Below are 12,039 nucleotides of genomic sequence, written 5' to 3'. Positions count from 1 at the left end.
TTATCTTATTAATTATTTTAATATTTTTATCTTTATTAATTATCTTAGCCAAACTTTGACATCTCAAAAGGTTGAATTAAGGCAGTAAAATCACATTAACAAAATAATCATTAGTCCTAACTCGTGCCTTTAGAGAAAGATGTGGTTTGGTAATTTACAATTAAGGTGTGGTTTGGTAATCATTAGTATTGATGTTAAGGTGTGGTTTGGTAATCATTAGTATTGATGTTAAGGTGTTGTTTGGTAATATTTATAATTTATAAAAAAAAAAACATATTAAACATGTTTTTGTTTGTTTTGAATAAAGGCAAAATTTGAAAATATGTTTTGTATAAAAGTATTTTAAATTTCATTTTGAAAAAAAAAAAAAAAAAAAAGTGAAAATGAGTGGTTGATGAAAGTGTTAGAGGTGCTAGCGAGAGGTGGTTGCCAACTATGTGAAGTGATGATTGAAAGTGATTGTCAATGGTCTAAGATGGTGATAAGTCAGTTCCCTAAGTTGGTAGTCAAAGGTGATTGCCACTAGTAGAAGTTGATTGGTGTCAACAAGAGGGGAAATTATTTAATAATCTCAGAACACCACGTGGTCATACTCTAAGTCAATTACCAATTACTTAACCCTCATGTTATTCTCCATCCCAACATAAATTGTGGGCCCCTATCCCTCTCTACCAATCAAAACCTTATAGAACACCACGTGTCCATACTTCAGAAATACTGAATAATCATCCCAACAAGAGATAACTAACCGATGAAGTCATCTATAATGGGTGGCGATGAGCAATTGATGATCATTAGAAAACATGAGAGAATAGAGGAAGAAAAGAAAATTAATAACAATCATAAACGGAAAAATATATATTAAACAGGTGTAAACCAATTTTTTTGTATTTATGAAATTTAAAAACAAAAATAGAAATCAAATGAATTTTTTTTACAGTTTCTAAAAATTCAATAAATATAAATATAAACGTTAAGGAATCCTAAACAAGTCTCTCTCTCTCTCCCATGGAGAGTGAGATTCATTCAACGCCTGGCGTTTTCTCATAATAAACTTAGTTGTCCCACCAAGAAAAGTTGGAAAGCAAATTTGTCAAACTAATAACAACACCAAGGATCCTCTAAAGTGAAATTTCTCTAAAGTTTCCTAGAGTGCTACATTGTGTGGTTGAGATTTACTGACAAGTCACGTCAGAAAAATTGATGTGACTTGTCAGTAAATCTCAACCACACAATGTAGCACTCTAGAAAACTTTAGGAAAAAATTACTCGGATCCTTGCTCTAATAACAAAGCCTTTGAATTTTATACAACATCATAATTGTGAAGAAAAATATGAGGAAGACTTGGTATAAACTAATAATAAAGCCTTTGAATTTTATACAACATCATAATTGTGAAGAAACTAAACAAGTCCTCAATGGATTCCACTGCCAATCTACTACTCTCATCTTTTTTCTGTTCTATCTTAGTAATCTCCACCACTGCAGTGAACACAATATCCACAACTCAATCCATTAAAGATAAAGATGGTGACACAATAGTGTCCATTGGAGGAAGCTTCGCGCTCGGGTTTTTCAGCCCTGGAAATTCCAAAAACCGATACGTTGGCATATGGTACAACAAGATATCTAATGATTCCAGGACTGTTGTATGGGTTGCCAACAGAGAAAACCCTGTCACCGATTCGTCGGGCATTTTAATGGTTACCCAACAAGGCGTTCTCATCCTCCTCAACAGTACAGAAAGTACCATTTGGTCTCCCAATTTGACAAAACCCGGCAAAAACCCAGTTGCAGAGCTCCTGGAATCAGGGAATTTTGTTCTGAGAAATGCTGATGATGATAACCCGGAGAATTATTTATGGCAGAGTTTTGACGATCCGACTGACACATTTTTACCCGGTACGAAGTTTGGAGTTCACTATGAAACTGGGCTTAATATGAGCCTGTGGTCGTGGCAGAGCAGTGATGATCCAGCTCGAGGAGATTATACATACAGTATGGATGTTCATGGATTTCCACAGTATTTTCTCAGGAAGGACACTGTGAAGGTGTTTCGATCAGGGCCGTGGAATGGTGTCCGGTTCAGTGGAATGCCTACTATATCTTCAAACCCCATTTACAATTTCACTTTTGTGTTGAATCAGAATGAGACTTATTTCAATTACGATCTTCTCAATAGCTCGGTTGTCACAAGAATGGTGATGAATCGGGATGGTGTTCTAAGGCGCATGACATGGATAGAAGGATCATCCACCAGTTGGGTTGAACACTTGACTACAGAGATGACAAATTGCGATACTTTTGCATTTTGCGGTCCTTATGGTCTCTGTACTGTTAATAACTCCCCAGAATGCGGTTGTTTGCAGCGATTTGAACCAAAATTTCCTAAAGATTGGGGTACGGATTGGTCAAATGGGTGTGTTCGAAGAACACCCTTGAATTGCAGCGGTGTTAATGGAGATAAGTTTTGGAAGTACTCCGGTGTTAAAGTGCCGGATACAGAAAATTCATGGTTCAATGTGACCATGACCCTTAAGGAATGTGAGACCATGTGTTTGAAGAATTGCTCGTGTGTGGCTTATGCTAATTTGGATGTAAGTGGAGAGGGAAGTGGGTGTTTGCTTTGGTTTGATGAACTTGTTGATATCAGAGTAATTGAAAATGGCCAAGATCTTTATGTTAGAATGGCTGCCTCTGAATTTGGTAAGAATTCTTACCCATTAAGAGCATTGATGCTACAAAATTTTTAGCCCTCTTCAAATTTAGTCCTCCAAACATGTTAGGTCTCATTGAATCAGGATCTGCATGATCAAATTCATTATCTTGCTCATTCTTGATCGTATATATGTAACCTGTGCTTTTCTTAGTTTTCTATACTCATCTAACACTACACATAATGCAAACAATCACAGCTATGCTAATATATGCATATTAATTTCCACAAAGAATCTTGATATATAAATTCTCGTGTCTGAATTTGGTTTCAAATTAACAAAAAGAGAGAGTCACAATGAGTTTGCATCGTCTTTATTGATCATACAGTTCATTTGAGTAGATAAATTGGGATGAATTCACCATAAATCCCTTATAACCCACCTGGAATTCCCTAGTTTCTACAAATTTAAATGATTTTAACTAAATTGTTCTGGTATTAGGTCAAGCTGGCCACAATTGGAACAAGGCAAAGACGATCATAATCATCTCAGTAGTCTCAATAGCAACACTTATACTTGGCCTGGCCATTTCATTGTACATTTGGAAGGAGTTGCAGAAGAGAGAAGGTAATAATAATTAGTCAATAATGCTTCAATATCTCACCTCTGTAGGTATTCTAGCATGTACGTATACTTGTTTTGAACAAATTGTTTCATTTAAATGTTCTCAACACCCTCTTTCTGCAGGAAGAACAATAGGTCATCCTGAACAAGGTTACTATAAAGAATCCAAGAATGAAGACATAGAATTACCATTATTCAACTTGGTTACAATCACTAAAGCTACGGATAACTTTGCAATCAACAATAAGCTTGGAGAGGGAGGATTTGGCCCTGTTTACAAGGTAACAATATAGATACACTAACAAGAGTTTTCAATATCCGAACTCGTTTAAACGAACAAAAATGTCGTATAATTTTTCAGGGTATATTGGAAGGGGGACAAGAAATAGCTGTGAAGTTGCTATCAAAGGATTCCAAACAAGGAGTCGATGAGTTCAAGAATGAAGTTATCTGCATTGCCAAGCTTCAGCATCGAAATCTTGTAAAGCTTCTAGGGTATTGCATTCAAGGAGAAGAAAGGATGTTAATATATGAATTCATGCCCAACAATAACCTGGACTCCTTTATTTTCGGTATGACTTTCCTATACATACTCGAGAAGTTAACTACTAGCTAGAAGCTTGGTTTAACTTGGGTGAAAAATTGAACAGATCAATCACAGAAGATGCTACTAGATTGGCCTAAGCGCTTCCACATCATCAATGGAATTGCTCGGGGGCTTCTTTATCTTCATCAAGATTCTAGACTGAGAATTATCCATAGAGATCTTAAAGGAAGCAATATTCTACTAGATCATGAAATGAACCCAAAAATATCAGACTTTGGCTTAGCCAGAATCTTTGGAGCAAATGAGACGCAAGCAAATACGAGAAGAGTGGTTGGAACATAGTAAGAATCTTCAAACCAATTCAAAAAAATTCTCTTTCAACTATATAAATTGGTTTATTTGTTCTTTTTTTTCTGTAGTGGCTACATGTCTCCCGAATATGCGATTGAAGGACTCTTCTCAGTAAAATCTGATGTATTTAGCTTTGGCGTTTTGGTATTAGAAATAGTGAGTGGGAAGAGAAACAGGGGATTCTATCACCAAGACCACCACCTCAACCTTCTTGGGCATGTAAGCATAGAGTTGAATAATATAATCCTACAAAAGAAAGTTACAGAATGATGTAGCAATGATATCTCTAAAACTAATTTAGAACCATTTCAAAGGGTGTTTAATAGAAAGGCTCAATTCAACAACGTCATTCTGTAAAAAAAAAATTAAAACAATCGCTTAAAAGTCTTTCTAATTGTCCAGGCATGGAGATTATACAAGGAAGACAGAACCAGAGAATTGATTGATGAACCAATACAAAACTCATGCAATCTACCTGAAGTGTTGCGTTTGATTCATGTTGGTTTATTGTGTGTGCAACAACGGCCAGAGGATAGGCCTAACATGGCAAGTGTGGTTTTGATGTTGGGCGGAGAAGGTGCACTGACTCACCCCAAACAACCTGGTTTTTTCACTGAAAGGAATCTGCTCAAAGCAGAGTCAATAGGAAGCGATGTTGAACAATGTTCAGCCAACACGGTCAGCACAATAGAGGTACAGGCACGATAGAAGAAAATTCCTAGTGATATTTTAATTGTTATGGTTGAAAGCTTTTAAGTCTGTTTAGCTAACGAACACAATGTGAAAGGAATGTTTGTTTTTGGAAGTTTTCCATATAGCATGTATATTTTAAGGTTTTTGTCATATATATATATATATATAGGTGTTATAATCGTTGTAAAAAGCTCAAAGTTAATACATATAATATGTTGTGTTCTTCCATAAAACTTACAGGATAATTGTAGCCTTTGAATGGTGTTTCACATATGTATCTGAATATAGAGATTGTGAAATCGTATCTCTTAATCACTACAGATATTGCATATGACATTGTAATGTGTTTGGACTAAGCAAATTGAGAAATAAAAATGCTAAAATGAAGTTCCATCTCATGTGTACAAGTAGGCAAACAAGAACTAGTTATGAAACAAAGAGTAATGATATGCAAACATAAAAATTATATAGAAAATTTATATAGAATGATGTGACAAATTTGTCTACAGAAAAGAGTGCGCATGTTGTCAATATGTATATTCTCGATACTTTGTGCGCATGTAAACTTGTAACCACAAACAATGATTAAAGTTTCACCTTAATTATTGTATAATTTCTATTGACCACTTAACAGAGTAACAGTGATTTCATTGCCCGTAGTTGTTGCTCCCATGCTTGACAAATAACCAGGCTCAACAACATTTCTTATAGTGAAGAAACTAGGTTGTTTGGCCTGAGGCAATGCAATTTCACTACCCAACATCATAACCACAGATGACATGCTTGGCCTATCCTCTGGACATTCTTGCACACATAAAAGACCCACATAGATTGATCGCAACGTTTCAGTTTGGTAGCATGAATCCCATAGAGCCTCATCAATCAATTCCAATGACTTTTCTTCTTTATAGAGACTCCATGCCTGAACAATCCACTACAATATTAGCAGTATGAGGGAGGTATCAGACTCTCTCTCCCCAAATCCGACCGTTCATTTGTCTCAAAATACTCAGTTACGAGAGTTTTGAAATGGCGGGACAAAAAACTTTGAAGACAGAAGATCCTTGAACCGTATTAGAACACATGCATATAATATAAGAATACTTCTAAACTTGGTACACTTACATGGCCAAGTAGGTTGAGGTGGTGGCCTGGATGATAGAAACCTCTTTTTTCTTCCCACTCACAATCTCTATCACCAAAACACCAAAGCTAAATACATTCAATTTTATTGAAAATAACCCATCTATTGCATACTCTGAAGACATGTACCCACTGCAACAAAGCACAGGATGAAAAACTAGATTTTGAAGCAACAATATAAGTGAATTAGACAAAAAATATCATACAGATTCTTACTATGTTCCAATCATTCTATTTCTATTTGGCTCTGTCTCATTTCCTCCAAAACTTCTAGCTATTTCGAAATTTGATATTTTTTGGTTCATGTCAATATCTAACAAAATATTGCTAGCTTTGAGACCTTTGTGAATAATTCTCAGCCTAGAATATTGATGAAGATAAAGAAGCTCCCGTGCAATCCCATTAATAATGTGGAAGTGCTTCGACCAATCCAGTAATGTGCTTTGGCTTTGATCTGTCCAAATTTTTTGTTTGATTTAGTCCACACTCTTGCTAATTTGGTGGATGAATTTAACAGGATTCCTCAATGGAAATCCCAAATTTTGGAAGACCAAGTTCATGCAAATGCACATGTAATAAAAACCACATATAATGTTGTTCTCATTATCAAATAAAGCAAAAGGTTTCTACGAAATCGAAAATAAAACATAAAAAAAAAAAGTATAGGAAAAAATAAAGAAAGAACGACTGCTGGTTGTCTTCTCAAAGTGGAATAGTTGCGGTATATATAGTATTATAGTTTTGAAAAGAGCAAACCAAATATAAAATGGTCCAGGCTTTTGTTGGGAATATATTCATGGATTAACATTGTTTCTTCTCCTTGAATGCAACATCTTAGAAACTTCACAAGATTTCAATGCTGAAGTTTGGCAATACAGATGACTTCATTCTTGAACTTATCAAGTCCTTGGCTAGAATTCTTTGAGAGTCGTTTCACAACTATTTCTTGTCCTCTTTCCAATATACCCTGAGAATTATTATTATAATTGATAGAATGATCTTCTGCTAGAATTAGCTTGAAAGCAAACAATTTTTTTTATTTTTTATTTTTGCCATATATTAATTGTATCTTGTTGTTTTTATGTTGCTCTATCTGACATTGTTCCAATAGGTGCAACCATGACCAGTGATTTATGTTACAACTACTTAAAGACAACATTACAGACTTATGAAGTTTCATATGGAGAAAAGATGCATCAAGCCAAATGTCTTTGAAAGTTGAAAGAAGAATATAAAATTATCGCAGAAGATTCAAATTTTCTTTTCAATTTTCCTCATTTTCAATGCTTCTTTTGTAAATCCCAATTTTTTTTTTTATTTTTTGGCCGGTTTTAATTATCCTTTATTTTTTATTTAATTTAAAAAAATTAAAATTCGATGATGGCAGTTTGAAAAAATGGTATTCATTTTAACTAACGAAATGGCCTTGGATAAAATCGAGTGGAGAAAAAAAAATTCATGCAGCCGACCCCATTTGATGAGAGTTAAGCCTTGGTTGATGATTTTTACAAAATTGATTGTTTTTCCATATTAAAAATTTTAAAAGAATTCATACAAATATTAGGAAAGGAAAATACACCAATTGACATACTAAATTATATTTAAAAAATCTAGATTATTTTTCAAATGCAAGTATTGCTTACAAAATATTACTGACTATACCCATAACAAATGCTTCTAGAAAAAAGTATTTCAAAATTAAAATTTATAAAGTTCTATCTATGGTTAACTATATCACAAGAAAGATTAAGTGTATTTGCAATTTTTCCTTGAAAATGATATGTTATAGAAACTTGATTTAAAAAAAAAAAAAAAAAAAAGCTTAATTACTAATTTTGCATCAGAAAAAGTAACAAAAATTAATTTTGATGAAACTAAAATAATAAAAATTAATATTTAAATATAAAACATCTCATTTTAAAATTTTGCCTTTGGCTTCCTAAAGGGTAGAGTCACCCCTATTTAAATATAAAACATCTCATTTTAAAATTTTGCCTTTGGCTTCCTAAAGGGTAGAGTCACCCCAATTGGCTTGATATCTTCTTCTTTGATGGGGCATGATGAAGTTGTTCTCATTAACACCGAAGAAGTTTCAAACACATCAAGTCATCCCTCTCAAAGACTATCAAATTCGAGAGCAGACCATTCTTTTGGGAAAGTGTTGGCACTAAAAATTATTTTCTCTGTCGACAAGCATATCAAAGCACAGAGAACTGATCCGGTGGATGGTAGAAGTGAAGGCCACAAGTTTGGTAATATGATGTGGGTCCCAAAATGCAGAATAGGTGACAAGGGCGAAGCAGTTAAAGAAACAGTTTCATGTACAGAGGTGGTAGAGGCAGTTTCTTCTGTCGATTTGTCTGATGATGTGATGAAACATGGCCAAACGTGGCCCAAAAGTGGAGCCATGAGTTCAGGGGTATGTTGAAGCAAGGCACATGGTTCGTTTGCACAAATTAAAGAGAGAAAGAAGGCTACAACAGAGGAAGCAATTACAAGCAGTTGTGGAGATCATAGGCAATTATTCGAGAAGTGAAAGTAACCTGCTCCATGGTGGGACATGTGTCAGCATATGGGTAGCATGATCAATGCCACAAAGGCTGGAAATTTGAAGGAAAAAACGACAGAAAATAGATCAACTCACAACCTGAGAAGTCTAGTAGTAGTCTAATATATCTAGGAGTAACCGTTCTTGTAATTAGGAGTAACAATAGTAGTAGCAGTTAGCAGTTCTTGTAATTAAGTTATGTCGATTGTAGTGTTAAAGGACTTGTAATTTGATCCTTGTGGTTAGGAAACAAGTTTTATTATTGTCAATCAAAATTTAGTTTTATTTGTTGTGTTTCTTCAAGAACTAAACCTCCAAAGAAGTTCTTGAACCTGTCAAGGCATTAAGACACACAACCACATTGCTTGATCTTGCTATTTGTGAGAATTGGTTTGTCTGTTGACTGTCAATATTGCACCTAAACTAGATTTTTGCTAATATATTTTGGCATGTCCAATGGGACTTTGTCTAATTTGGAGTAATGGCTAAGAAAAAACAAACTGATCAGTCCCTAAAGATGCATTGGGATCCTAAGAAGAGGCCTTTTGATAGCACTGTCTTAGGAGAAAATTATGATGAAGAAGTCAAAGACAATGTTGATGACAGCCATTCAGTGGCTGGCCAGGATGATGGCCAAAGATATGGCCACAATGTACTCATAGAAGGCCAGACAAGTGGCTCTCCAGTGGATGTTAGGAAAGCACTAGTTTTGCATGTGAGTAAAGTTCTTGCAAGTTTGCCTCCACATGAAAATCAGGCTTCAATTGATGAAGTCCTTGCTGAATTTGAGAAGCATAACATCAGGCTAAGTCAGTCAAGGCAACTCGGAGATGAAGCTCAAGGGAGTGAGGTAAACCTTGGTCCTTCTTTAACTCCACAATATTACATATCAAGGCCTACCTTGCCTGCAAATGAGCATGTATCATTTTATAGACCTCCCACACTTGAAGAGGAGTATAAAGAGAGAATTAATTCAAATCTTGTCTTTGAGTTAAATGAAATGAAAGGATACCCACCAAACTTAGTTTTTGATTTTAATAACAATGACATGGGGCCAAGGCCTAGACCTGGAGGGCAACAAAGGCCTCCAATGTATGAACAACAGGCAAATAAAGGCCCTAGAGATGGTACTCATAACCTAATGGACCAAAGGGTAAGGCAACCAGAGATGATGAGGCCTTAGCATGTGCAAGAACATGTGCACCAACAACCTTATCAAGAGTTGAGTGGACTTAGGCCTCCCTCATTCCAACAAGAGTTGCGACAGCCACCCTATCAACAACTACCGTATCCACAACTACACCAACAACCACCATATCAACCACCACCACTATACCAACCACCATATCAGGTACACTACCAGGAACCTAATGTTGTTGAACCAAGGCCTAGAGGGCCTGGACCTCCTCCTTTGCAACAAGACTTTTATGGAGGGGGGCAATAACAAATGCAGATAGGCCATGACCCTATGCCAAACAGACAACAGATCATAAATATTATACAAGAACTGTATGGCCCAGGCCTGAGAAGGCCAAATAGGCCAATGTTTAGGAGCCCATACCCTTCATGGATAAAAAACAACCCCCATTCCAAGGAACTATATAATTCTTGAATTTACCTTGTTTACAGGGAAAAAAAGGCAGTCAACCATAGAGCACGTAGGCAGGTTCATACTTCAATGTGGTGAACCTGGTTATGATGATAATTTAAAGCTGAAACTCTTTCCCCATTCTCTATCCAAAGTGACATTTACATGGTTTATTAACTTGCCAGAAAACTATGTCCGTATGGAAAGTCAGTTTCATGCTCAATTCTTTAGAACTGAGTCTGAGGTGACAATAGTAGACCTGTCAAAATTTAAACAAAAACAAGGAGAAAGTGTAAAACAATACATTGACAGGCTTAAGAAAGCTCAAAATAGATGTCATGTGTATATGCCTGAAATAGAAGTCATAAGACTAGCCCAGAATGGATTAGACTTTGAGCTTAGGAAAAAGTTTGAAGGCATGATATTTAGAGACTTACTTGAGTTGTCCTCAAGGGCAACCAGCTATGAGGCCATTCTCAGAGAGAAACAACAGAGAAATGCATCCTCATTAGCAGGGAGTTCAATTTTCAACACGCAGATCAAGAAAACAATCAAATGGGTATTCATTTACAGTCCATGATAATCCAAGCCAAGCAAATTTTGAAGCTTCAATCTCATCTCCTCACTAGAAATCTATCATCAGACGTTGGTCCAAAAGGCCATTTAGTAGTATATGTAGGAGAGTCGCAGAGTAAGAGATTTGTGGTTCCAGTGTCTGTATTGAACCATCCTTCATTTCAAGACTTGCCATTTATCAAATTTGGGTTTCATCATCCAATGGGGGGTCTCACTATTCCCTGCAAAGAAGAAGCTTTTCTTGAGCTCACTTCTCAATTAATCAATATTTTTTCAAATTAGTTTTGACTGGACACTACCCACTCTATTCTGATCCAATTTTTTTAAAGGGATCTTTTTGGCACTCGTAATTTTTTGTCTTAATTTTCTGTATATGTAGAATATGTAGTTGAGTGAAGCAGTTATTTCGGTGTTTTATTAACTTTTCTGACTATAGTATAATCCTAATTTTGGGAGAAATTATATAAATCTTGTGTTCTAATGTATACGTGATTTACAAATTTTCGTATCTTTGTCGCGAAGGAAAAAAACTCTTCCCATGAAAACATCATACTCTCACACAGTGATCGCAGTCGTAATCCTAATTTTGGGTGGAATAACATAAATCCTGTGCTCTTGTATATATATGATTTATAATTTTTTGTCTTATTATATTTGTTGCGATAGAAAGAAAATCCCTTTCCCATGAAAACATCATACCCTGTTCAATTCAAGTGTGATAGAACGATGATTTCATTATAATATTTATTCTCAGGTTTTATTCTTTGAAAAAATGATGCAAAATGATTTACAAATGAAATTATCATTTACCATTGTAAGGTGAAAACTCTACTTGTCCAAACACTTAAAAAAAAAAAAAAAAAAAAAAAAGAGTTAAATACTACATTAGTGTTAAACTGTTCTCAAATTGCTCAGTTCCTTTATCCCAACGCATTTCTAATCATACACACATAATGGGCAGAGTTTCATGTAGCAACCAAGCGTGTGAACAAGATTAACAACCCATTGACAGACAGAGTAATCCCCTTCTATAGTTTTAGTATCTTGATTAGTATGAATTTTGAAATGTATGAGCTAAACTAATGGAGGAGATTGGATATCTCATGTGGCTTTTGAGATGCAAGTGATTTGGTGGCTATTTTGGGAGCGAATTAGAAAAACAAAGCCAAAGCCCACAAAATCAGAACTGAAATTTTTGAAAACAGATGAAGAAGAGGCAGAACAGGGCAACTTTTCAAATATTTTCATTTATTTGACTAATCAAACAAAATATTTTTTTTTTCCCCCCCAATTTTATAGTGATTTTAAAAG

The 12,039-nt window shown here is 35.2% G+C and overlaps 1 protein-coding gene and 1 pseudogene across 2 annotated transcripts; one reads left to right on the top strand and one right to left on the bottom strand.

Moving 5' to 3' along the window:
• The first annotated feature begins 1,383 nt into the window (after nucleotides 1–1,383).
• LOC114310938 (G-type lectin S-receptor-like serine/threonine-protein kinase At4g27290) lies at nucleotides 1,384–5,106 on the top strand. 2 transcript variants are annotated; one of them, XM_082868280.1, is made up of 7 exons: nucleotides 1,385–2,707; nucleotides 3,160–3,285; nucleotides 3,406–3,563; nucleotides 3,644–3,854; nucleotides 3,933–4,170; nucleotides 4,249–4,399; nucleotides 4,583–5,106. In XM_082868280.1, exons 1-7 carry the CDS (start codon nucleotides 1,420–1,422, stop codon nucleotides 4,886–4,888), a joined length of 2,478 nt encoding a protein of 825 aa, XP_082724406.1. In that variant the 5' UTR covers nucleotides 1,385–1,419; the 3' UTR covers nucleotides 4,889–5,106. The 2 variants fall into 2 exon arrangements, with proteins under 2 accessions (XP_082724407.1, XP_082724406.1); XM_082868281.1 differs by lacking the exon at nucleotides 4,249–4,399 and having other exon boundaries at nucleotides 1,384–2,707.
• Nucleotides 5,107–5,489: 383 nt separating this feature from the next.
• On the bottom strand, nucleotides 5,490–8,568 carry LOC145791238 (G-type lectin S-receptor-like serine/threonine-protein kinase At4g03230 pseudogene; annotated as a pseudogene).
• Nucleotides 8,569–12,039: the final 3,471 nt, after the last annotated feature.

The sequence above is a fragment of the Camellia sinensis genome, chromosome 5, assembly GCF_055761805.1.
Source record: "Camellia sinensis isolate YWXY chromosome 5, ASM5576180v1, whole genome shotgun sequence".
In the NCBI taxonomy this organism is placed as follows: Eukaryota; Viridiplantae; Streptophyta; class Magnoliopsida; order Ericales; family Theaceae; genus Camellia; species Camellia sinensis.
Note: the sequence above shows the minus strand (reverse complement) of the source record. Positions and strands in the feature narration are given on the sequence as shown.

Excerpts from the sequence above, each read along its gene's own strand:
- LOC114310938 (XM_082868280.1), top strand. The coding sequence starts at position 1,420 with ATGGATTCCACTGCCAATCTACTACTCTCATCTTTTTTCTGTTCTATC. Across the intron at positions 3,564-3,643 it reads GATTTGGCCCTGTTTACAAG|GGTATATTGGAAGGGGGACA; the intron begins GTAACAATATAG and ends ATAATTTTTCAG. Across the intron at positions 4,400-4,582 it reads ACCTCAACCTTCTTGGGCAT|GCATGGAGATTATACAAGGA; the intron begins GTAAGCATAGAG and ends CTAATTGTCCAG.